The 26,307-nt window shown below is 40.4% G+C and overlaps 2 protein-coding genes across 14 annotated transcripts in view; both read right to left on the bottom strand.

Moving 5' to 3' along the window:
• LOC111670132 (sorting nexin-1) lies at nucleotides 1–8,812 on the bottom strand. The gene is made up of 15 exons (XM_023426729.2): nucleotides 8,678–8,812; nucleotides 7,130–7,277; nucleotides 5,750–5,883; nucleotides 5,530–5,596; nucleotides 5,277–5,320; nucleotides 5,013–5,154; nucleotides 4,856–4,934; nucleotides 4,607–4,682; nucleotides 4,274–4,387; nucleotides 3,962–4,055; nucleotides 3,600–3,805; nucleotides 2,929–3,072; nucleotides 2,452–2,532; nucleotides 1,454–1,525; nucleotides 1–1,209 (listed from the first exon to the last, which is right to left on the bottom strand). The coding sequence occupies exons 1-15, from the start codon at nucleotides 8,795–8,797 to the stop codon at nucleotides 1,159–1,161; spliced, it is 1,572 nt and encodes a 523-aa protein (XP_023282497.1). The 5' UTR covers nucleotides 8,798–8,812; the 3' UTR covers nucleotides 1–1,158.
• Nucleotides 8,813–10,833: 2,021 nt separating this feature from the next.
• Nucleotides 10,834–26,307, bottom strand: part of neo1a (neogenin 1a) — a 155,060-nt gene continuing 139,586 nt past the window's right edge. For 2 of the 13 annotated variants that reach the window (XM_023426697.2, XM_023426702.2), the window contains exons 17-29: nucleotides 25,303–25,535; nucleotides 21,221–21,359; nucleotides 19,707–19,814; nucleotides 19,263–19,457; nucleotides 18,142–18,174; nucleotides 17,827–17,895; nucleotides 17,402–17,540; nucleotides 17,017–17,261; nucleotides 16,319–16,411; nucleotides 15,730–15,900; nucleotides 14,666–14,953; nucleotides 13,815–13,951; nucleotides 10,834–13,203 (exon numbers count right to left, since the gene is read on the bottom strand). In XM_023426697.2, coding sequence (XP_023282465.1) covers nucleotides 13,051–13,203; nucleotides 13,815–13,951; nucleotides 14,666–14,953; nucleotides 15,730–15,900; nucleotides 16,319–16,411; nucleotides 17,017–17,261; nucleotides 17,402–17,540; nucleotides 17,827–17,895; nucleotides 18,142–18,174; nucleotides 19,263–19,457; nucleotides 19,707–19,814; nucleotides 21,221–21,359; nucleotides 25,303–25,535 — 2,003 coding nt within the window. In that variant the 3' untranslated portion in view covers nucleotides 10,834–13,050. Of the gene's footprint in view, nucleotides 13,343–13,814; nucleotides 13,952–14,665; nucleotides 14,954–15,729; nucleotides 15,901–16,318; nucleotides 16,412–17,016; nucleotides 17,262–17,401; nucleotides 17,541–17,826; nucleotides 17,896–18,141; nucleotides 18,175–19,262; nucleotides 19,458–19,706; nucleotides 19,815–21,220; nucleotides 21,360–25,302; nucleotides 25,536–26,307 lie in introns of all 13 variants that reach the window. The other 11 variants (XM_087179415.1, XM_023426701.2, XM_023426703.2 and 8 more) reach the window with 11 other exon arrangements.

Below are 26,307 nucleotides of genomic sequence, written 5' to 3'. Positions count from 1 at the left end.
TTTAACCAATCATATTTTATTTTGTACATCTACCTGTATAGCATTTCCAGGAAAATGTGTGTGCTAATGCAAAGTGGTTACAAAAATAAAGCACATTCTTACGTAAATATGACATGACAGAAAAACTACACTTACAAATGCTGAATAAGAAAATAAGGGACCGTATCACTTGAATGTCTGTGCCTTTCTGTCACTGTTAAACCAATTTATCAAAAAAATGTATGGTTACAAATAATATCTGACAGAGGTTGTATGATTCAATTCAAGTACTGTACATGTGTACATACATGTCAAGAGTCATTTACATGGGCGGCAAACAATCTCTGCAGCAGTTCCAAATGAGTGCCTCTGGGCCTCAATCTCTGACACAACAAATCTAAGTACTTAAAAGTCTTGTGGAAGAAATTGATTAATATAATAAACACGATTCTAGCAAATACATCATCATAGAAAATACCAACAAAGCAGTGATTGCATCTCCTCCACCTGCTCTCACTGTAATCTTACATTTCTTTTTTTTCTGACAAGTCTGTAACCTTGTGAAATCTGAGTTTGAATATGATTTCTATGATCTAATATGCACTGTGTGATACACTGTAACAATGTGCTAATACTCCTGGTAAATGACCTCAGTCATCAATAGTGGTATTTTATTAGAAAAAGCAAACAGCTTTTCTGACTGTACAATACATTTTAGTGCATCAAAAACATCTGACATGCATCCATCAATATAAGCTGTTACAGACTGGAATGACTTACATACGTCTATCTTCTAATGTAAACTATAGACAATGTTACTCTAGGGTAGTACCTCAGTGTTAACTCTTTAATATACTGGTTTAAGCAAGAAACATAAATATATATCCCACTGAAAGTGAGTTTTACAAATACTTCGGCCATGTTACCTTCTGTTGGATTCCTGCTTTATACCATCTTTAAGTCAAGAACATAAACAAAGAAAAGAAATGTTATGTAAATGCGGCAGCTTATTATATCAAAGAACTGTACAAGATAAGAGAATACACTATGATTAAAAAGACAAAAGAAAAAAATGGATGGAAGTTTCTTGTGTGTTTCAAAATTGTCCTCTCAGTTGCTGGTCAAGAGGTAAAGTGTTCAAAAAAGGCAGTTGGGGTCTTTGAAAAGTCTCTCTCTTCATTAAGCTATTGCCTTTGCCTCAGGCAGGAAAGCCTCCCAAAACTTTATAAGCTGGAATATAATAAGAACAAGAAGAATTAAAAAGCCAGTTAAAATGTGGTCTGAGAGTTAGATATTCAATAGCTTTCAAAATGTCAATAAATACTAATTATAACCGATTTTCAATAGTCATTATTATAACAAAAAATACACTAAGATTGAGAATGTTGGTACACAAAGTAGTAGTGTGAAATGAATAAAGTAAAGTAAACTGAGTAAAGTGTACATGGTGAATATAATGTAGTTAAAAGATTACCCGTTGTTGAGACTGAAGCATTGCCTCCAAATATTTGATTATCTGGCTCTTGAAATCCTTGGCCTTTTCTTTCTGAAAAGACAAACGTTTTGTCACGTCTCCAGCTCTTTGCCAATGGAAAAGCTAGTTGTAGGAATTTCTGACAGAACTTCACCTACTTCAAAGGTGCACAGAGACAGAAAATAGTCCCTTTATCAGGGTCATCTTAAGGCATGTTGAAATGAACATAGGGATGATCATAAGAGATTTTAGGATAGGCTCACATTTTTTTGTAGGATGGTCTTAAAACGATTGTCAGGTCCATATGAACACTGAAACAGGTTTTGCTTGCTTTAATTGTTCCTTCTATGGCCATTAAACAATCCCCTCTCCTCCTCTAATGTAAGTGATGATCCAAATTAGTTTAATGAAGTAGATATCCATCAAAATTAAAGACTTTTTAAGACAAACTTGAAAAATTGTGGGCCTTTGCTGTAAGTTCTAAAATATAAATTATGGCCATTTGATTTAAGTTATCAAGATATTTAATTTAAAGTCAAAAATGTCTCATTGTGCCTAAACAGATGCTGTCCTTTCTGCCTCTCTTCAAACTAAACCTACAGGTGGAAATACATCTTTTTATACTCACAGCTTCCATCCCATCCCCTTAAATAAAAATCTTCCCTTTTAGGAAACTCAGCAGACTGAAAAGCATATGTGATGAACCGGAATACTATTTTAAATGTTCATAGTAATGTGCTTGATGATGTCCCTGATGAAGGCCACAAGCTGACATGTGCTGGTCTGCTAATGGAGAAGCTACACATGTCCAGATGGTCAAATATACAGTGTCTATAAAAAGACTTTATGATTAAAAGGGTCTCTCTCTGTTGATTAGTGACAAAGAAAGTCACACTGAATCTACTCCAATCCAGTTGTAAGTAAGATGATGAAATTTAAATTCTTTTTACTTTTACCTTCTTTATTTTTCTATAACAATTAGAAATACATCAACATACCTCAAACCTGAGAAACTCCTTGCGTACAGTCATGCCGATCCTGTCAAAATCTCTCTCGTACTGAGTCACCCTCGCCTCCCACTGAGGACATACATTAAGAGGAAAACAAAAACACTGTCACTGATTATCTGGCTGCAAATATTAAACAAAATCCTTCTAATATCTCCTCTTTTGACAAAAAGGTCAACCATTTAGTAACATCTAAACATTGGAAGAACAAACATACTCCCCTTTGGAAGAGTGGACTACAACTATTAGACAGCTGAGTGGTAATGGAAGTGTACTCTCCTCAGAACCACATGACTTTACATTTCTTTTGCTGCCTGTAACTTACCTGTCAAACATGTACGATCACCTGCCTGCTGTATTTAAAATGATGTGAAAGGACATTACAGCTCATGTCGGGCTGTGACATAACTCGGCGTCAATGTGCTTGGATCAGTGCTGCAGCAGCTGTGTGGTCACTGTGTTTGTTACCTCAGTGATCTCTTCTTTGGCCTGCTGCAGTTTGTCCGGCTTGTTGGCCCACAGCAGCTTGGCCTCGGCCTCTCTCTTCTTCTGCAGTGTGCTCTGAGCCTCCTGCCATCGCTGCCACGCCCGCATGCGCTGGTCAAAACAACCCTGTGGACATCCAGTTTGAATAATATTGTAGGTGTTTCTCTCAAGTATCAAACACAACATCTGATCATTCCACTTGCCAAAGGACAAAATGCACGTTGTAATACGTAGTTAGTTCTATGGTCCGGGTTTATTAGAGATCATTAATCACTGCTCTGACAAAATGCAGGGTTCAGAAAGAAAGTTGAGAATACTGCACACTGGCAGAGATAAGTTTCAACTTGTGGTGAAGCATTAAAACTGGATAAACTGAAACTTATTGCAATTTGTCGCACACTTAAGTACAGATCCTTCTGTACAGGTGATTCTGTCCGTTTCTTTCTTACAATATTTTGATGTCCTACACATAAATAGCAATGTTATGATTTAGTTTTATTGGATACTGGTGTTGCGTTTTTTTTCTATATTTAGATCCTGGTATTTGCACCAAGCTTTTTACCCCAGACCTCACTGCTCCGAAAGAATCATAACCTCATCTTATCTTCACTTCTTCCTGCTCTCTATCTACCACTGTGCAGCTGTCAGCTTACCCGCACAGCACCAAGCAGGCGGATGTAGTCGGCAAGCAGCTCTGCAAAGATGAAGAAGTCACTGGCTGCCTGCTCCTGATGCAGCTGCTCCATCTTATCCTCCACCTCTGCCAGCTGGGACAGGGCTCGCGACAGGGCTGTGTTGTCCTCAGAGTTTCCCAACATGGCCATGCTTTTGGCAAATACTGCCGTGTTCCCACACAGCTCTGGTGTCGAAGGAGGGAACAGAGAACTTATTCAGTCTACTTGTTTCACCCTAAAAGACTTTGGCAGCTGCAGTGTGCTCTTCAGTTTCCTCAGTTGAAAAAAGTTGACTATAAAAATTGGACAAAGACAAGTCAAGAAAGTCAGATGCAGCTCACCCTTCCTGTGATTGACCAGGGAGTCGACCATGGCATGTAGCTTCCTCAACTGCTGCTCCTCATTGTCCACCTCCTGGAACTTGTCCTCAAACCACTGAGGCACACGGCAAAAAGAGGACATCAAGACTCAACCTCATCATATCTAGAATAGCAGGCCTGTTTGTCTTGCTATAATTTCAAGTGCAGTAGTTACAATAAGACAATACACTGTGATTAGAAATATCATAATTCCCCATATCTGTCAATAATTAGTATTTCAGGTCAAACAGTAAAATGTCCTTAACAAAGGGATTTCATCCAGAGTCCACTTACAGTGTCAGACTCATTCATCTTGATGGTCATTTTGTTGACAGCATCTGATGCCTTATTGATCATTTTGAGGAAGCCAGCTCCGCTCAGGGCCTGAGTGTTCACTGCCCTGGGAAGCTGAAAACACAGACACAGACACATGGGTCAAAATATAGCAGGTGAGTTACTTTGGCAACGTGTCATTCTCAAGAAATGTCTTCTTTTTTTTTAATCCCTACTCAAAAAAACAACGAAGCATTCCTTCTTAATACATGTGACTAAACCTCAAAAGGAGATGAAGTCATTGTCCAACTCAATACTACTAGAAAAATCTTTTTTATATCTTAACATACTCACATCATCTCTCTCCAAGAACTCACGGACATCAGGATCTTGTAGTAACGATGGGTGACACACTACTCTCTGAACATATCTACAAAAAAACAAAAAACAAAAACAGTAGCAGCAGGATGAAGTAAGTGAGAAATGGTAGTTCACAACAGATAAAACAGATAAAACACAAATCCACATCTGCGACTCAATAAAAAAAAAAGGTGGCCCCATATGAATATTACTTATCTGTATGAAACATCTACAGATCCTTACCTCTCCAGAGCTGCTCTTCTTCTCTCCACAAACTCTACTGATGATGGGTCGTCCATTCCCACCTTCACTTTGGTCATTCCTGTTGGCACAAATAACAGTCACAAAAAAAGACAAAAAAGTGCAAATCACAGTCACAAAAAAAGACCTGGCAACCCACCTACGACACTTTTCTCTGGTGGTGGTGGAATGACGCAGCCATGGAGTGAGTGCTTGACTGACAGCTTCTCATAAAGACCCAGGAAGTCACTAAAACGCCTCCTCACTGAGAAGGTTTTATTCCTGAACATGGGCAAGGAAGTCTGGTGGTACACAGAAGGCAAAGAACATGAAAAACTAAACACTTGGAAACCATAGTGAAGATTTAAACATTTTAGCAGTTATAGGAGCCATATAAAAATACACAAAATATATGACTACAGACCCTTGTAGATACTTTATAGGCCACATATGCATTCATGCCATCTCCTACAACAGAAACATTGGAGATACATTGAAGGTGAAGTTAATAAGGATTCAGTGGTGCATTAGAGATTTTAGGTTCCTGAATTAGCTATAACCATACAAATGAACTATTCAGAGTTATATTTATCCTGCTTCTTTCCAAATAACATCTGAATCAATTGGAGGTTACAGATAGCTGTATCATAGTTTTGAGTCTGTAAAGATGGACTGACCAACTTTCTCAGGGTTAGTGACAGCAACATCCACATCAAAACTATCCATGGCTTCTTCCTCCTCCAACTGTAATTTAAAGAGAAGAATAGTGATACAATTCAAACTCTGCACACACAACTCAGACAGTTTGAATATTTGGCTGTAACAGACAGAAGTATTTGGCAAAAGAATGCACGCAATTGTTCCAAATTTCCCAGGAGGCTTGGCCGTGGCCTGTACCTGCTCCAAGGAGGTGGGCTGCATGGGCGCAGGGCTCTGAGTGAACGAGGAGGCTGTATGAGGGCCAGAAGAGGTGGAGACCTCCCTCCTACCAGAGCTACCAGGCTTGTCTGTGCTCAGCTCCACATGTGCCTCTGGGAAAAGAAAAGACTTTCATGTATGCTTCTCCTCATCCAGAAAGAAAAGAAAAGCAGATGAGTGAAGGGTACTCCAGACGGGATCACACACTACACATACAGTCATACAAAAGCCATACCTACCACACCTACTTTATCTAGAACAGTGCACTTGCTGCTTAATTATTTATTGTGGAAAATCTACACTTTATATGTACATAACTACTGCATTATTAGTTAATAACGTGTGCAAAACTTTTGCAATTCACTCACAAGATAGTTCCTGGTTTAAAAAAAATCACTTTGCTAATATTTCAGTTTTAGACTTACTGTATTCTATTTTGGCAACGTTTCTCTACAGCTGCTTGTAACAGGATCTTATAGTGTGGAAATGGAGCAGTGAGCAGAATCCAATAGTTGGTGCAGGTTTTCACTACAGCTGGGATCTTTGAATTTTTTTATGCCAGTGCCAATATAATACTTGACTCAATGGTTCAATGCCAAAACAATCCTTTGTTGGAACACCTTACCTTCATTTAACAAGATGAATCCAACATCTCAGTGTAACAGTGTGTGTCCATTAGACATCCCCTGTCTATTGAATGCCTACACCTCCATGCCCAAAGTTTATAATGCAGTCCTAAATTTGCAATCTCCAAGCTAGAACTAAAACGATTAGTCGATTCATTTATTAGTTTTATTTATTTATTAGTTGATTGAAATAATCGGCGACAATCAATTATAAAGCATGCCAACCAGCAACGCCAAACACTCTTGTGTTGTTTGTGACAGTTGTCACAGTTTGTGACAGTTGTAACTGTAAGCTCACTATTTTGTTCCCTAAAAACAACAACTGTTAATGGTTTAATCAACGATCAAAGTAATCTCTAGTTGCAGCTCGATTCAGAGACAGAGGCAGTTTGTGACCAGCGCTAGAGGAGTGACCATAAAGAGCTGTGTCATTCGTAGTCTCTTAATCTGTCCACGGCTGTAAGCTCTGAATCATGTGCCCCAGTCTAGGGCACATCCAAAAGTTTCTAAACCCGCCCCTGGTCTTGACTAATAAACTAAACATGACATCATGTGTGTGAAAATCAGTGGAATGTCCCTTTAAGATCTATGTTAAAATTGTCTTGCATGACCTCGGCTTAAAATAAAAATTCTCACAAGACTTTGAATTCTTTTTAGGGCCTGTAAGCACTGGAAAATAAAAACCAAGAGGAATAAAATAGAACAAAATTGTTGGTAGAAAATGTGTCCTAACCAGCAAACAGGTCGTTGTCATCATCAGAATGAACTCCATTGGATTTGGTAGTTGTGTTGCTCGCCTCCTCCTCACTGAACAAATCTGGAGGCTCTTCATTGATACAGTCTGGCTCAGAAACGTCTCGACTCACAGCCACAGGATTACTCTGCAGACAGGAAGGACACAAATTCTGAATGAGCCACAGAGAAGGGATGACTTTAGAGGAGTAGTTACTTGTCTTGTCCTGTCTCCTGACTGTTATGACAATTTACAGACACAGACAGTGGTGGAAAGTATATTTAATCAGGTACTATTGTACTTGAGCACGACTTTAAAATACTTGTCCTTTAAGTTTTTCAATTTTATGCTACCCTGCTCAACTACCTTTTAAAGGGAAATATACTTTTTACCCCACTACATTTATCTGACAGCGTTAGCTACTAGTAATTTCATTTTTATCAAGATTTTTACTTCAAAAACATAAAATAAATTTCTAAATTACAGCACACTGTTAAACATTAAACCACTTACTCCCAACTCCTTGTCGTGCCTCAATGTCTGAGTTAACTCTTTTAACTTCTCACATGGTTCCATTTAAATAGCTGTTCAAATGATCAAATGAATTTTTCACAACAGGAGTGTGACAAATCTGAAAAATCATCAGATAATCATCAATAATCAGAACTTTCTTTCCAGAACTTCCTTACTTTTTTCCCATGAATCATCTCGCAACATAAGATTTATCTCATGACCCTTTGGAAAATACTGACACTTGTTGGACACCACCAGACTAAACTAGGCAGCTGTATAAAAAGTAATGAAGTAGTTAAAACTAGCTGAACCTCCAGCAGCTGCAGTAAAATGTCCCTTAAGCATTTACACCCCGGTATTAACAGTCTAATAATAATAATGTCAAATATAATTTCAGTCACAGGGGCATTTAACTGCTGAACCAGTACTTTTACTTTTGAAACTTTAAGTAAATTTTGATGATGATACTTTTATACTTTTACTCATGAACTGTTTTGAATGAAGGCCTTTTACTTGTAATGGAGAAGCTATGCATTGTTGTAGTAGTGCTTTGACTTAATTAAAGGATGTGAACGCTTCTTCCGCCACTGGACTCAGATAAGCAAGCATAAGAAGCTGGCTGGGTGGGGTCCTGTGATCTGCAGATTAGTTAAGCCAAACCTAACGAACTCCTAACGAACAATAAAAATACAAGACGTTCAACTGGACAGGGGAGCGGGAGATGGTTTAAATTAAGAATTAAGCACCAAAACAGGCCGAAAAAGCCACAAGCAACGCTAAAACGTACTAGTTAAGAGTCAAGACTGTTCATTTTGAGCACTGCAAACTAACTTCAACTAAGTTCATGAGACAATTTCGTAGCTTTTATTCAGATTGTGACAAGATTTCTCGCCCCTGTCAGCGGTTATTTTGATGCCAGGAACGCAGGTCAGAGCAGATAAAGAGGCTGACTGCCCGGCTCTGACCCGCTTCACTTACTGCAGGTATAACCACCACACACAGGCCGTTAGTAACATGGCCGAGCCGTGAACATACGTTACTAACGAAGATGTCCTCTCCCTCGTCACTGTCTCCATCTGCCATGTCAGGCAGTCCAGCTTCTGGCTCCTCAGCTGAAGGGAAAGGAGGAGGATTCCGGTCTGAGCTGGCCGCCATAGTCCCTGTTGTGAGAGTGACTTGACGTAGGCGGAAGTCGAGGGAGAGGGCGGAAGCTGAAAGCGAACGGCTGCAGCGACGCTTGGTGGTGGTTTAGTAACATGACAGGCCAGTTCATTAGGTACACAGGTACCTAGTCCCAGTGGTGTGAGAGGGGCGGGGCGCACAGGACTGTAGATTTTTAATTTTCACTTACTTAGTTTGTTCTATTTATCATTTACTTTGATTTGAGGTGTATTTATTTTCCCCCCTTTCCCCTCTCTGTTCTCTTTGTATTTTTAATGTTACAGGAAAATCTCTTTAAAGTAACAATTCAAAAACTTGGATCATGTTTTTAAGGTCAGTTATGTGGGGCTTTTTTTTAGTTTTAATAATGCAGTGTATCACATCCGTATGGGTTTGTGTTCATATTAAAACCATACTAAAACTTTTTCACGTGTTTCTGTTGGTGGCTAAATTAGAGCAAGAAGGTCAGCTCTATTGTTATGTTTGCCTTTCATAGTTTTCTGCCTGTGGAGACCATGGATCGCAAAACTTGCAGTAGTTATAGTACAGCAAATAAAGAGTCACTTTAAACTTACAGATGAGGAATAAGACTAAATAGTTTTTATCAGTCAGATTCCAGTAAAATCCAAAGCTTTCAAACACAGAGAAATCAGTATGCTTACTTCTGCAACAAATGATAAAATGTATATATTAATGACTTAGAAATTTCTTTCATTAACCGACGTTACCTTCATTAACAGACGGAGTCAGTGTCAAGTGCTGTGGACAGATGGAAGTATTTTTCTGAATGTACAACAAAGTTTTCCTCACATTTGATCTGGAAGCCGTGGGCTGTGGATAAACCCCGAATATATAAAGTCACAGCACATGATTGGTACTTTCATATCATAGTGAGGTGTAGCCATCTCATAATCATAACCTTTTCCATTTTTCTCTTTCATGGATTCTGAGGTGATTTTGCACAGGAACATACCGATTTTTAGACCCATAAAATCTCACAGCAATTAAAGTTTTTTTCTCCAGCCATTCTGGATAAAATAAATAAATAAATGAAATAGAAACACTAAAGCCCCTATTGTAACTCCAATCAGACTCGCATGAATGGTCGCAGATGGTCTTAATGTGTGCTGAACTCATTTTCACTGTCCTTCTTTACTTAACTTCACTTGTCCTACATTGTACATGTCAGCATTTTTCTATATCCCAGGTTACTCTGATGTGTTGCGCTTTAATTTAATATCATACGACACTTTTCAGCTGCATCAACAGGCTTAGAAATTATCGCCAACTAGCAGCCAAACGCTGAGCGAGGCGGTTCAATCAGTCACTCTGGCAGAAAGCCAGTCTCCATCGAGTTTCACAAGACTGATGAGAATACCAAAGCTAGAAATCTGATCAAACAATTAATGGTTAGCAAAACATCACCTTCAAGCTAAAGCAGGTATAACCCAAGGACACTGTAAACTACAATGATGAAATGGGGCTTTTAAGATTTTGTGACAAAGAATTGCTCATTAATTGAATCGTCTTTATCTGAAATGCAGCGTCTGTGTAAAACAGAGGCTTTAATTCTTTAACTATGTGAGGCTCTAAAACGACAGCTGTCCTTCTGTAAGATCTCACATTCAAGGAAATCGAGTGTTTTAAGCCAAATTCACTGAGAAAATCAGCCCTTAAATTAAGGGCTTGACTGATTATTTTCATTATTGATTAATGTGGCAATATTTTCTTGATCGGTTAATTAACCGTTTCATTTATGTAACTTTCACAAAACGGTTCAAAATATAAGAAAACAGCAAATATTAACACGTTAGAAGGTGTAACCAGCTACTGTTTCACATTTTTCTGAATTAATTAGTTTTCTGTTGATTGATCATTTTAGCTCTACTCGACCTTCCCAATATTCATAAGACTTATAATACAGGAGGATAACTGTATTATACACTGTAGGCTTTGGGTTGTGTATTAGTGGTTCAGTGACCTGATGGGCATCCTGATCATGTCTGATGAAAAGAAGACGAGCAGAAACATTTACTTTGTTAGTATTCATAATAGTTTGTATACACAATGTATAGGAGCACCAATAAAAAAACATATTTTTTTCCAAACCTTTTTTCAACATTTTTTAAAAAGCCACAGATTTTTTTCTACAGAAAGCAAAGAAAGCTCTGTACATGAACAAGCAACAACAGAATTCCTCATCATGAGCTGCAAAGTGAACAACTCGGCTGCTCAAATTCATATCATCTCTGAAGCAAAAAAATAAACATAAAAAAAACAAGACCAGCTGCCTGCTGCTTACCTAGGACACTACATTACACAAACAGCTTTTGATATTTAAAACACAAGATATGTAAGAAATGTACTTTTCAAAAATTGTGAAAAAGTGCAATACAGGTTCAACTGTTTACAACTCAATAGATTATTTCCCAAATGGAGTCCGGTCCTTTTTCTCCCCCCTTTGTTTTCAATCTTTTTTTTTTTTTCCCCCAAAACTTGTTCCTTGTTTGTATCCATAGTTAAAATCTCTTACAGTTATATTGACATTCATGACGATGTACATTTATGAGAAACATGGTATTCACAAAAGTAGAGCAAATTACTATGATTGCAAATGACAAATTTCTTTGGGTAAGAGGGTAATGAAAAACTAGTTTCTTAGATGAACTTTTTTTTTTTTTTTTTACCTTTTTACATCGGATTTGTGTATAGAACAAGCTTTTTTTTTTTTTTTTTTTTTACTTCATACAAAACCTACCATGTAAAAAAAAATCTGGGAGTCCCATTCAAAAGGCCAACATCTTTGCATCGTATAAGATTTGTAAAAGAACCAGGGCGTGGCATTTGATGAAGACCAGCAGGAAAAAACAGCAGACACACTCCACTGTGGTTAAAATGCACACGTGGTTCAGCATTACAGATATTCTGAAACCAAATATTGGTTTTTGGAAATGACACACACATTCGATTGAACTTCTCGTATAAAAGATAACTTGTCTGTTGCAGGTGACTGATTGATTGAGTGCCATGTGAGGTTTTTTATCTATGTTTTTTTTTTGTTTTTTTTTGTTTGTTTTTTTTTTTTAGGAGGGGTGGGGGTCAGCGCCCTGAGTCCTAAGTACCTCAGACCTGTGAGGAGACACGGTCAAGTCCCACAGAACGATACATAAACTGCCATGGCAGCGAGTGACTCCGAGGGTGGAGGGCCGAGTCGCCTCGACCGTCCAACATACAAACACGTTGGTAAGGCTTTTAAAACGGAGCTCCCACAAGAAACAAAAAGACTGAAAAAGAAGACATTTTAATGTACAAAGGGGGCAACACAATGCCAGAGAAGAATGTACTGTAGAAACACATCAGGCTTCTCTCTCCTGTTGATATGAAAACTGAGCTTCAGGACTCATTTGTAATCCCACTTTCATCCCAAATAATAATAATGAAACAATGGGAAACATCAAAAAAATGAGGCAGTTTAAAAAAAACAACATATGTACATGTTTATAAGGATATGTGTGTAAAAAAAATAATACAATAACATAGAAAATAATAAAAAGTCATGGCACAATTTATGACACATGGGGGTAAAAACAAAAAAAAATGACCATGTTTATGAATAATGTAGGCTTGTAAAGGGAGGCTGATATCCAATGTTCACTTCACTGAAACTGCCCAATAGATATACAAAATGCACAAAGAAAACACTAATCAAACAAACACTGTGTGTAGACTGCGTCGCATGAGCACCAACATCAAAACCAGCATATTTTTGGACTTTGTCCATTTGACTTGACATTGAATCAACCGTTGTCTCATCTTGAATGAGCGTTTGCACACAAAAAAACCTACCGTACGCATTTTTGCTGAGGAAAAAAATTCACAATCTTCCGGCTGAAAGCGACCAATGTTTTAAAGTTCATTGTCTCTGAGAATGGTTCTTCATAAAAAGATGAACGTCTCACTTTTCTTCCCTCTCATGGCAATCTCCTTCCTGAGACTGAGCAAGGTAAGCCAAAAAAGTTCCTAAGGTTCAGTCTGGAGTTTTTTTTTTTTTTCTCTGCAGGGGGATGTGAGAGTTTTCTTGGGTACAAGAGGCCATTTTTGTGTCCACTAGCCTCTGGCTCCCAAGGGTTATGTTTGGGTGTGTTTGTTTGACTTTAGCGTGTGTGTGTGTGTGTGTGTGTGTGTGTGTATGTATGTGTGGACGACAGAGAAGGTGTGTTTGTGTGTGCGCAGGTGTGTGTGCGTGCTCATGGCGCTGTGGTAATGGCGTTCAGGTCCTTCATCAGGCCCTCGAGATGGGCCATCTCCTCGGTCAGCTCGTCGGGCTCGTAGCTCTGAGGGAGAGGAACAGGGTTACTACGGGGGGCGGGGGAGGGGCAGGGGGGGAGGGAGGCAAGCACCTGGAGGGAGGGAAGGGAGGAGAAGAGAGGAAAAGGAATAGAGAGGAGGAGAGGGTCAGTCAGGGATCTTTCGCAGAGGTACGGGGGGGGGGGGGTCGAATGGGTGGGATGAGGCGAGCTGGGAGATGGGTCAATGGGACTGAAGCGTCGTAAATGACAAAAACAAGAAGAGGCAGCAGACAAAAGCAAAACATCCAGAACCAAAGAGAAACACGATGTCAACGAATGATCAACAGCCAGTCAAGGATTAGGACATGAAGTAAAGGTTCAATGGGTAAATTAAAATCATTCCAGTTATGGGTTTTGTTAAGATCAGTTATTAAAAGTTAAATGAATTGATCAAATGCAGCCGACAACATCACAAAAAATGGTGAGATTGAAGTTGGAAAGAATAAAAAGAGAGAAAGAACAAACAGAAAATGTGGTTAAAACCAATGTAACTGTATAATCCAGTGCCCAAAAAAAAAACTGACATGGATTTGGAAGAAATGTGTGATTGGTATAATTTTATAAAACACAAGACTGAATAAATCTTAAATATTCACCACCATTAGGCCTGGCAAAACAGATACTGTTTTTTATAGGCAGCCAGTGTGGGGCACTATACTCACGCTGTCTACATCTTCTAGCATCTTGCTGGTCTCCGGCACATCAGGGGCGTTGGGTACAGTGACTACCATTGGTGTTCGTGTCCTTCCTAGTGTTCCAATGGAGGCTGTTTTAACAACATGGGGGTGAGTGGGAGGCCCTGAAAACATGAAACTATAACAGTCAGTGAAGGCAACAAACACCTGCATCTTGAATTCTTATAAAAATTTAAATCTGGGGTGACTGAATGCACTTCACAAAAAAAAAAGATATTTTAATAGTTTTTAATTAATACATTTAAAAATATTTTTATTTAGCAGAGAAACCCTTCACATCAAACATAGCTGGATTAATACACAATTAAACATTTAAATGAAAATAGAAGATTGACAAAATAATAAGAGCTTGCCATTGAATCACATGGCCTTAAATGTAAAATTAATTTCAAAATGAATCGAATTACAATCCTGAAAAAAATGGAAATCTAAACATCTACAATTCCATGACAACTGACAACTCCATCTATTGAGGAAGATCGTGCTCGAAAGCTCCAGAACTGATACTGAATGGAGCTTGTGGTGAGGGTTTTGTCAAGAATGCACTTTCAATCTCACCACATTCATAAAATAATGTTGATTTTCATTCACAAATCTGATCTGAATGAATCACATTGAGGTTCATGGCTGAAACTCATCCATCAGTTTCAGTTGAGATTCCCTCGTCTTTCCTGGTCACTGTCTGAACAGCCTGGACGATAGCAGGCTGCTTTGTACTCTGATCTGACCTAAGTTTAAGTGTGTGTGTGTGTGTGTGTGTGTGTGTGTGTGTGTGTGTGTGTGCGTGCGCGTGCGTGCACAGGCTTCTTCCTCCTCACCAGTCTGAGCGAGCAGGGGAGTGCTGGGCAGAGCAGGCGACTCGTATGATGGATGGCTGGTGGCTGGGATTGCTGGTACAGCGAAGCTCTTGAGTGGGTGGGCGTGGGCGTGCGGATGGGCTGAGCGGTGTGGGGGCAGGTTGCTGGAGTAGCTGGGTTCCTCCTCTGTGGTGGTGGAGCCGTGGTAGCTGCCCTCAGGGTCGGCAAGGATCTCCGAGGGGCAAGAGACCTGGGAGGAGGCGGTCGCTTGGGGGATAGGTTCTGGATTGGGGGTGTTCCTCACCGACTCTGGAGAGGGGGCAGATGGGGGCAGATACAATGAGCAGAGGGGTTTACAGGCTTCAGCTTTTACATTCACAGGCTAGGGATCGACATCCAGCTTCATAAAGCCTTTATACAGATTCAGGGCAATTAAACAGAGCTTAGTTGACTATGTATTCTTCAATATACAGAAAACTGTCAACAAATTCGGTAATCCATAAAACGTTTCGATCATTTTGTCTCCATCTCTGAGCATTTGGAAGTTTTCTTATGACAGGAAACAGAATCTCTTTGTGTTTTGGATGATTAACACACGTCAACTTGGGCTCTGGGAAATTGTGATGGGCATTATGGACATTATGTAGACCAAAAGACTGATCACCTGATTATCTGATAATAACAATAACTAGTTAGTTGCATCCCTACGATGCTGAGTTTTCAAGCTGTGACCAGCAAACTGTAAGTATTTTCAAGGTCCGTTTAATTTATATTTTACTACAAAATTGATCAAAACAATAATGTAACTGTAACTCAACAACCAGAGAACAAAAAGTTGAAATCATTGGCATCTCTGACTGAGGTGAGAAGAGGAGAGCTTAAAAAAAATAATTTCAAAAGGCAAGGATATCAGAGAAGAAGGGGTTAGTAACACTCTGGAAAACTCAAATATGAATTTAACAAGATGGCAGCTGATTGTGGATGAATGAAGAAATGACAAATCAATGAATGAGCATGACCAGGTCTGACTTCCCTGTGCTGCTCTGTGCGTCAGCTGTCCAGCAGGGGGCAGCGTCTTGTCTCACCTGTGGAGTCCACCCTGTCTAGATGGGAGATGGGGGTGGCACAGGCGTGCGGGCGTGGGTGCCCGCTGCCCTGGTGGTAGAGGTAGCTTCGTGTTGGCGATGCCAGGCTGCCCATGTGATAATGGTGGTGATGGTTATCAAGGGAATGGATGGGGTGAGCACTAATCACAGCTGTGAATGGAAATGGACATGGATACACATACAAACACACACACACACACACAGGATGAGATGTTTAACCAGCTGTAATAATGAATGTGGATGTGGGAGTATTGCTGGTCAGTTACACAGACATGCAGCTTTCTTTAATAAACACACTTGAATAGTCTGCCTGTCTGTCACCAAATTCAGGAAGGAGGAAATTCAGAAAAACAAACATTAAAAATTAACATTTTATGAGAAGCATGAAATGGACTTGTTCCCTTGATAATACATAAAAATAGCAAAAGATGTATTTGTAAATTGGTTATTTGTTTAAGTATCTGTGCTCTAATTCTCAAATTTTATTATGACAAGCTCACATTTATCAGAACTCTCTCTCCCTCTCTCTCACATACACACACACACACACACACACACACACACTTACGCTGAGGTGGCTGTGCGTCAAAAGGCATCATCATTTTAGGCCTCATCCCTCGTCGGCCTGCTAGTGTAGACATGCTGTCCTCTGACTCGTGGCCTAAAAGGTACGATGGAAACCAGCCAATAAGAAAGAGCAGCTACTCTATTGTTCTTTTTTTTTTGTTTTTTTTGCGAATGATCCATCTGTAGATCCTTGATCTATTCGATATCATTGGTTTTTTAATGCACTTCTAAATGCCAGAGTCATACACCACACTGTGTTGTTGGGAACTGATTATATTGAGTGGATTTACTGAACTCGCAGGAAGTTGTAGCGGAGGCAGTGTGTGCTCTTGCAGCACTGCAATAATGACAAGTAATGGGCATTATGTATGAAAAGCATGAAATGTTTTGCATGATAACCACAGAAAAAAGCAACAGGAAAGACAAGTGTTGAACTGTGAAACAAAAACCCCATCGCAAATTCTCCAAGACTCCTCCAGTCATGCTCCTGGAAGCAAACCTGAGGGTATTAGCACATTTCCTGCCTAAAAAACCGACAGTATTCATAGTCAAGCTCTCAAAATGTAGTTTCCCGTCTGCCAGCAAAAGTTTGCTCAGTATTATCATGCATGTGAGCTCAGGCAGCAAGGGTGACATTTCCCTTTGATCTCTTTCCCATAACATCAAATATTAAGTCTTGCACCATTGGGAAGAACTGACCACGATAGGAGTTGCGCCTCTGCTGCAGGTGGGGGTTGCTCTCCAGGCCGCTGTCGGCCGGGGTGATGTCCTGCGAGGTGCGGGGGATGGGCGTCTCGGTCATGACTGGGTTGGGCTCGGGTGACTTGTCCATGGGTTTGAGTTCCAGCCGTTCATGGTGAATCCAAAGATCAGGTGGCTTCAGGTCTTTGGAGTTTCCCTTGTATTTGTGGGAGCCGTTTGAGGACTTGGAGGCGGCCCGCTTCCTGCAGAGGAGAACACAGGCCGTGGTGAAACGTGACAAAGAGGCCAAAGTCATGAAAAGTTAGAAAAAGCTAGGAGATATACTTTAGAGAGAGAAACAAAAAGAGGACAACGAACGTAAAGATGTGACTGAGCGTCTTACTTTTTCTGGTGGGACGTGGTGCGCCTCGTGCACAGGAAGGCCCCCACCACCACCACTATGATGGTGAAGGCTCCCACTGAGATGATGATGACAATGACCAGGATGTGATTTTCATTGTTGCTTCCCACCCCTGATTTACCTCGAGAGGAGAAAGACTGGATTAGACTAGAGACACATTTGTAAACACGGGAAGTGACGAGCAGGGGAATGTGCCACATGTAACTGCAACAAAAATATGGAACCAAAAGTCGGTTCAAAATTGCAGATTTGAAAATGCACTGTCGGCGAAAAGGGATGTAATTTTTCATCGTTTTTAAATCCTAGCTGCACTAGTGTCTGACTGACACTATAATAACTATAATAAATAAATACACTCAATAGCTGAACAGGACACTTTACGAAGGTGGGTAGGAGGAAAATCTTACCAATTGAAGTTCCAGGTTCCTGCGGATTTTGGCTGCCCGGAGGCCCTGGCTTCGGTAGAAGATTTGAGGCTGATTCAAAACAGAAAATATATGTTTTACTGAAATTGTCACATGCTCACATGGTCTCTTCAACTCTCACATTAAAGCCAAACCTTCATGAGATACATTAAAATCTGAAAATTTCTACAAACAAGCTGATTTTGCCAGTCATGCAGCCCAAGTTTTCATCAGCGCAGAAGATGGAAATCTTTAGAAAGAGAGATACACGAGGTGCAGAGCCAGCAGTGAAAGATACAGTGTGGAGGGGCAGTTTACCTTGGTCATTAGCCATTTTGTCAGAGGACTCAGCTTAACAGGCCAAAGGAGAGCAGGGAGGAGAGACAATAAAAAGCAAAAAACAGGTTAGCTGAAAAGAGCAGCGAGGGAGACAGAAATAAAGCACGAGATGGGAATTGTGAAGAGGAGGAGGAGGAGGAGGAGGAAGAGAGGGGCAAAACTCGAAGAATGAGAAATAGTGAGAAAACTAAACAGCAAGAGTGAACCTCAGACACAGCCAAGCTGACATTAGGAGCAAAGCATCTAAATCAAAATTACGACGGCTTCCTACAAGTCCAGGGCTAAAGACCTAAAATATTTCACTTAACACCCCGTGAGTAAAAGTTTCCTTAAAGGGATGCAGCCTTCCAACAAAATAAAGTGTATGCACGACCAAACTGAACCTAACATTCAGAATTGGCTGAAAGTTTGCTGACTACACTTCACAGTAATTCGTCGTCCCAAACCAATAAATAGGGCTTGGGAAACATGCCTGTCTCAGCTCTCAAGAAGCTTTCTCACAGCGAAGTTTAAGGAAACAAACTATCCAGGCTGAGCAGCGCATTGTTAGACATCAGGGGTTTTATGTGATGAAATATTTCAACTATGCAAACTGCTTTAACTAGATCACAATTGTTGCAATATGAGGGACCTTTGTTTCAGTGAAAGTCAAATCGTCGAGCTGCGTTAACTGACTTTTTTGGATGCTTGAGCGTCAAATAACTTCATAAGTATCAAACCCAAAGCCCTAACATGTTATTGTCTAATGAAGCTGTCATGGCATGTCTGACGTGTTGGCCAAAAGTTGTTTATTTACACATCCACCAGACACAGAGCATCATTAGCATTCATTTGAAGTTGTGTATCTGGCTCCCGAAAAGTCCAGTAAATCCAATATTGATTCTTTTTACAGACCTCAGCTAAAACTATTAAAACAAATATCTCGCACTCTCTTGACTTTCTTCACCAAGTAGTCTACAGCTTTATGATGCATATGAAAAATACAGCAAGAAAAACAAAATGGACCCTGAGATGTTTCATAATACTTTCTTTTAACGCGAACTGGCCACCGGGAGGATGCAATTTCCCATCTTGGTCTGTGACCCGTCACGGAAACTTACTCTTTGGAGTGCGGAAATTTACGGCCTCAGACATGGGGCCCATGCCCTTTGAGTTTCGGGCCTGGATCTTGAAGTAGTAGGTGGTGTCCAACGTCAGCTCCTGGATCTGGTGAGTCAGACGGTTGCCCACCACCGGTTCAATAACCCAGTCGTGGACCTCAGCATTGACATCTGTACTGTAGTAGATAATGTAGCCTACAACAGGGAAGGTGAGAAAGACAGAGACACATTCTTTACATTTCAGATCCGCTACAATTCTTCCAAGTCAAAATGGAGATGGACATGGAGGGGCAAGGAAACACATTTTACATAACGTGATCATCAATTCCCTGCCTAAATGTGATTTCATTAGTCAGCTTTTAGTGAAGAGTTGTTAAAAAAGACGTCTAAATGGTTGAAATTAAAGATAGCAGGTCAGTCGAGAAACAACATTTTGAGACTCACCGGTGATCTTTCCGTTGGCCTCAGAGGGAGGCTGCCAGTTGACGATGATGGTGCGAGGTTTGTTCTCTTTGCTCACCACGGTCACGTCTTTCGGAGAGGAGCTGGGAACTGCAGAGGGGATTGAGACAGGACATTAGTTGTGTTGACGATGGGGGTCAGGTAAAGGGTGAAGAATGCACACGATTAGTTTTAAATTCATCAACACGGTCGACTCACTACTGCAGTTTACTAGAAGATACGAGCAAACTGTGTGTGTGTGTGTGTGTGTGTGTGTGTGTGTGTGTGTGTGTGTGTGGTTTGTCTTTGAATAGCACATATTTTACGTCCCGAGTGTTCCTACAGCACTCAAAAGTAATCGATAGTTTGTTTCTGGTGTGTGTGTGTGTGTGCACGTTTATGATCTTGTATATACCAAATAAACCCCTGGCTGGGCTGAAATGAAAACTGGCTCTTCTCTCTTTTATATATTAAAAAAAAGCAACAACGTTCCATACCAGTGGAAGTCTAGTAAATCTAAATTCAATAATGCACATGTAAAAGTGGATTCAGAGAAAATTAGTTTTTGTTTTTAAATGCTAGTTTTATTGTGACGCATCTTTTAACTCAGCATTTACACCTTACAGTGAAGTATGGGCACTGACACTCTCCAGCTTGCAAATTTAAGTATCCATTAGGTTCACAGCACTGCAGGAATCGTAAACAAATACGAGGGTATTGTATGCTTTCAATGCAGAATGGCCGTTGGCTTTTAAAAGGACTTTACATCGCTATGGGTCATTTTAACACTGATACAGTCAATTTATACGATTTTGATTCAGCTGACTCAGGGGAGACAGTAATTATTTACCGTCCTCCCTCTGATACTGTACAAAGCAAAAGGTAATAACAAATTGTGCCCACGCAAGATGAACAGAAACGGAACAGAGGAGGAAAACCAAAATGAAATGTGTTTTGTTCTATAAGCTTGAACCCATAAAAGAGTCAGGTCTTGGTTTGTGGCTCTATTGCTCCTCAGGTCGAGACACCTGGTCATCAGTCTGCAAATCGAGAGAAAAATGTAAACAAATCATCTATTATTACAGTCATCCGTTATCATTATTTACTTATTTATTGACTGATTTTTTATCACAATTAGTCCATTGTGCATTTTGATTCTGGATGGAGGCAGGGTTAGTCCAGAGCAGTGCTGAAATTATCTTCCACAATCACCAAATTCGCTGCAGGTTTCCTCAATTTCACCCGAGGTTATTATGAGATCTGTTGATAAATACCTTTGTCTCTGTGTTTGGTTTATACTGTGCAGTGAGTGACAGCTTGACTTTCCTCAGGAGTGTCCTCTCCTTCCATTTGGGCTGCAGAAAATGACATATTACTCCCAGCCAGCCAGGGGCTCGTGATACTGGACGTGCTCTTCGTTTATGTCCTTGTGATTATGTACATTTTGTGCGTTTCTGCACAGTGTGTGTGTGTGTTTGTTTGTGTGTGTGTGTGTGTGTGTGTGTGTGGGCTCCTACTGGTCTCAAATGTCGTGCCCTGCGCCGTCATGCTCCACGTGCTGGTGCGGCGGCCTTTGGTCACCATGACTGAGAACTCGTACAGTGTGTTGGGCTTCAGACCCGTCACCATGTGGTTCAGGCTGGTGGTGTTGGCCATCTGGGGAGAGACAGGAAAACACACAAAAAAAAAACAATAAGTAGGAATTAAGTTTACATTCAGTCAAGACAAGCAGCTATCATTGTAAGTGAGAAGCAGCAACTAATAAATGGGAGACACTTTTGCTTGAAGAACTATTAAAATGAATATTCCATTATCAAGACAGATGCCATTTATTTTTCTCTCCATTGATTAATGGTTTTAGTTCTTGAGATAATTTCCTGTCTGAATGTGTTAGGATACGTTACACACCCCGAACACTGAGTGGAACCTGAACCTTTTACATTTTGTGACGTGCTTTATCACGTGTGGTGTGAAATTCAGTGTCACACAAATAAGCTGTAAAAAAAAAAAAAAAAACTCAGCAAATGTGAGATCTTGAGTTATGTAACCATTTATCTCGACCTCCACTGGCATAAGAAGAAACCTCTAGCTGGCTGGGGGGACGCAGCAGCAGTGGCTCAGGTCCACCGGTCTCTGACAGTCCTATCTATAACATTGCGTGCTATGACAAAAGCGCAGTTCTCCGGTGGGGGCTGTCAAACAGAGGGCAGTAGCATAGGAAGAGAAAACACTGTGTTCTTTAGAAACACGCAGCCAGTTTGAGAGCAGTCGTCTCTTCAATAATGTACAAGCTTGTCTGGGTTCGCTCTAAGAGAAGACGGGACATGACGAAGAGCAGCATTAAGGTGAAAGCAGTACTGTCGGTTAGACCGGTCTCAATGGCTACGCTAGCATACATTCAACAGGATGTAGTTTTCAGGGCACAGAGGCCACGCTGCACAGCTAAAATAAAAAAACACCAGAAAAGAGCCCTCTAACAGACTTGTTAATGTATTGGATTTAGTTAATGGGACAGAAACATAATGAGCCAGTGGAGTTCTTTAATTACTGTCACACTGTGAGAATCATCTACTCGTGGAAGCAGGCTGAGCTGTACACTATGTCGTAGTGATTTTGCGGATTTGTTTTCTGTCGGTGAATTTGTTACATAACATCATAATCACACACCACCTGTCCTGTACTGTCCTTTCTTTTTGCTCTGATTAACAATTAATGAATGAATCATAAACCTCTTTAGATATTTGGTCGAAAATGGCAGGTTGAAGCTCGTGTGTCAAGGCCAAAAACTGACAAAGTGCTGAGTGGGAGCATCCTGTACAAGATTCAGCTGCTCTCCCTCTGTGTGTGTGTGTGTGTGTGTGTGTGTGTGTGTGTGTGTGTGTGTGTGTGTGTGTATGTGCACCTTCTCTGTTAGCTGTATGAAGAATGCACTGTCACATCTACACCCTCTTTTTCCAGTTCTCAGTTTGTCCTTTCCTTGCTGAATAATTTATCAGTAAACGCAGGCCTTTATCTGAGCTCTGCTCGGTCACAGGATTGCACACATTCATGCAACCGTGAACAGACACACAAAAACACACACACACACACGCGCAGACACACAGTGATCCAGTATTTGAAGATAAGCAATCATCATAATTGAGCTGCAGAATTGAGAAAGAATTAGAAGCTGAACCTCAAACACCCTGTTTCAGGCTCGGCTGACTGTGACTCTCTACAAATATTTGTACTCTATTTAATACATTACACCCAGGCGCATGACTGCACACACAGTGACATTAGCTTTGCATCTGTATGACACCGATCACAGCAAATCAGTGTAATAATTCGGTGTTGCACTTTGTCATTTCACTGACCGCCAACTCTGGAAAATGAGCTTTTTTCTGGATAATAACTGCTTAACAGCAATTAATTGACGACTAATCCGTTTTATCACCATCTCATTATTCAGTCAGAATGTACTTGTTTCAGTTTCTCAGATGTGAGGTTTTTTTTCTAAATCACCGTAAATCTGTTGGTCAGACAAAACAAGCAACCTCATTTAATGAACAATATAACACTGATATTAAAGTTGTAATCCTCAAGGTTATCATGAAATCAAACATTTTTGATGATATTTACTATCTGCATTTTCTCTGTAACAGCCAGTCAATGCACTTACATTCAGCAGTTAAGTTCACATGAAACGATGAGTGAATGATTTGAGTTTTTCTTCATCAGCCTCACTGTTCACTCTCCTACAGCCGTATCACAACTGTGTAAAGTTGCTGGTAGTAACATTTTCCTACCGTTGCTATTGGCAAAACACAGAGTTGCTTTTACTGTGACGCTTCCACAGGAAAAAACATTTGTCAACCTGATTAGCACTCGCAATCGCTCATCAAAAATGCATCTACAAAACAAAACAAAACCTTTTTGGTTACTGCCACTGCTCAAAACAAAACGACTTTGTTTGACTGCACTGTAAACACATACACCAGCTGCTCCTCTGTTGTATTTCTGACCAAGGAGCTGCTCGACGAGTGTCTCCGCTGTAGCATTAAAGTGCACTTTTCTATCGCCACTGTTAACCACGAGTGTCGCCAAATTAAGCAGGATGTAAATCTTTAGGATTATAACTTTAACAGATAATGAAAATACTACTGTACAGTCATCGAAAGGCTTAAGCATAACTCACACTGGTGACGCCTTTATGGTTTAATTAAACCAGTAAACTTACAGTTATAGACTGAGATGAGCTGACTCAGCTAATCGTTGAGCTGAGCCCTTAGACAACCTCTCATAGGAAGGAAAGGAAGAAGCATTTTACAAACCACAAACACTAAGTCTGTTAATATCCAGCTGTTAGACGACTGGAAAAGAACTTGTTTGTATAAACACTGTTGACTTCACCCTTAGACTGTTACTAACACAACCTAAGACAGTGTTGAGATGGTTATGTGTGCAAAGTGACTACTTCTCTTCATAGTGCTTTGAAAGTTGCGTGAAAATGAATGATTGCTTGGTTACGAATACCAGCATTATGCTTCCACTGCGCTCGGAAACTGCCTTGGGAATACTTTATTATATACACAATACCTGTCAGAAGTTTTAGAACACCTCCATTTTTCCAGTGTTTATTGAAATTTAAGCAGTTCAAGTCCAGTGAATAACCTTAAAAGGTACAAAGGTAAGTGATAAACTGCCCAAGGTAAAAGAAAAAAAAAAAAAATTAGTTTAGCACAACAAAAACTGAAAAATCATTTTAATTTAATAGAAAACAAGGATGAAGAAATTGGTTAACTTACAGCTTTCCTACAGCAATGGAAGCAAATGAAGCCTTGAAACGCAAACAATTCCTCCAGGTGATGACTTACTGTGTGTACTATGTCTGTACAAAGGCAGTGTTGGAACAAATTCTTAGGACACCCTCCGATGCATTATTAGGATGATACCGCACTGCAGGAAGTACTACTGTATACTGATATCAGAGGGAGCGAGATAATGAGCCAAAACATTAGCAAAGAACCAGACGGTGGCTTGTCACGAAGAAAGAGCAGCACATGCTCCAGACCTAAACCCCGTGGAGGTGGAACAGGAACGCCGCAAGTGTGTTCAGCTGCTGAATTTAGGATTTCCTGTGATTCTTTTTTTTTTTTACACGACGTAAATGTTTTTAGGTGTTCAAAAACCTTTGACCTGTAATAGACCCTGACACGACATTACCTTTTATTTTCAGCATCAATAGATCAGACATCAATACATCAGACATCAATACATCTCTGTGGTAAACGCAGGCCTGAAGGCATGCACAAAGTCCCACTGCACTGAAATACAGAGAAACCATACTGTACTGAATGAAGGAACAGTACTTAAGTTTGATCAGAGTGAAATGATTGGAGATTTCCTTAATTGAATTAAACTCAGTTGTAAACATGTTAGCTGAGCTTCAAAGTGCTGAGGTAAACCAGAGAAAGGCGAGTGAGCTTCGACGGTACCAGGCTTCAGATCATTCTGAGTTTAAAAATTAAACCGGAGCTTTTGTTGGGGAAGTCATTCTCTGACGATCGAGAACAAATGCTGAAATAAAACCTTTTAAAACTGTAAAATGATCTCTCACCTTCACTTTCGTGTTGGCAGGGATGTTGGTCTTCCATCGCACCGTGTAGTAGCGGTTATCTGTGATCTTTTGGTTCTTGGGCAGCGAGTTGTCAGCCCAGGTCACCTTGATGGTGTCGTGGCTCAGCACGGAGGCTTGAACGCCCACGGGTGGCATCATGGGGGAGGGGTCTGGTACTGGGGTGTATGGAGCATGGAAGAGTTCGTACAGGTCAACATCGGGGTCTATGGGGTCTGCACGTCAGGCAGTAAACCATGCAGACAAATTAAAATGACCAAAATTAAAACATAAAGAGAAGCGTGGCGTGGGTTGATTGGACAGTGAAGTCAAAACAGGATGCAGGGAGGGAAGAACAGGAGAAAAATAAGGTTAATGAATTAAAATGATTGACAACGATGGAGGAAGAAAAAGGCAACGGAAGTGCGACAAGGATGGGATTGGGAGGGGTGAAGAGAAAGAGAGAGAAGATTCTATTAGAAAAACAGACACTGACCTCTACAATAAGACACATCTACTTGGTTGCTATAGAAGCTACTGTACAGTATGTGGTGCTCTATCAATAGCTACTGTAGCACTACGGAAAGAGAGGAAGAGATATTCTATTCATAAGAAAAGACTACAGTCAATGGGAAAAGTAGAGTGAAAAAAGATACCCACAATTCCTACAGTCAACATTTTAAACATTGCACATTACAGCGCTGATCCGATCTTTTCAGAAAGATGCAGCACTAAAATGTTTACATCAGAGACCTTTTCATAACATTTTAATTCAAAGTGGATGAACAGAAGGACACTGTGTGCAGTGGAACAATTCCCCCTGTGCAGGGAGATGTTGGACAAGGTGGCATCGTGTCCTTGAAAACTGTGGAAAGAATATCAGGGCTTTAAGTAACAGAGCCTGCAGGCGGAGAGGAGAAGAGAGAAGGGTCACGGACAAGTGGTTGTTGGATGTATATGTGCCGAGAGCTGCTTCTGTTCTGAGGCTCAAAGGCATTCGTTGGAAAG

This window comes from Seriola lalandi, unplaced genomic scaffold, assembly GCF_002814215.2.
Source record: "Seriola lalandi dorsalis isolate HSWRI2012SDOR001 ecotype SW California unplaced genomic scaffold, Sedor1 jcf7180002054835, whole genome shotgun sequence".
NCBI classification, from domain to species: Eukaryota; Metazoa; Chordata; class Actinopteri; order Carangiformes; family Carangidae; genus Seriola; species Seriola lalandi.
This window is presented reverse-complemented; position numbering and strand designations above follow the sequence as displayed.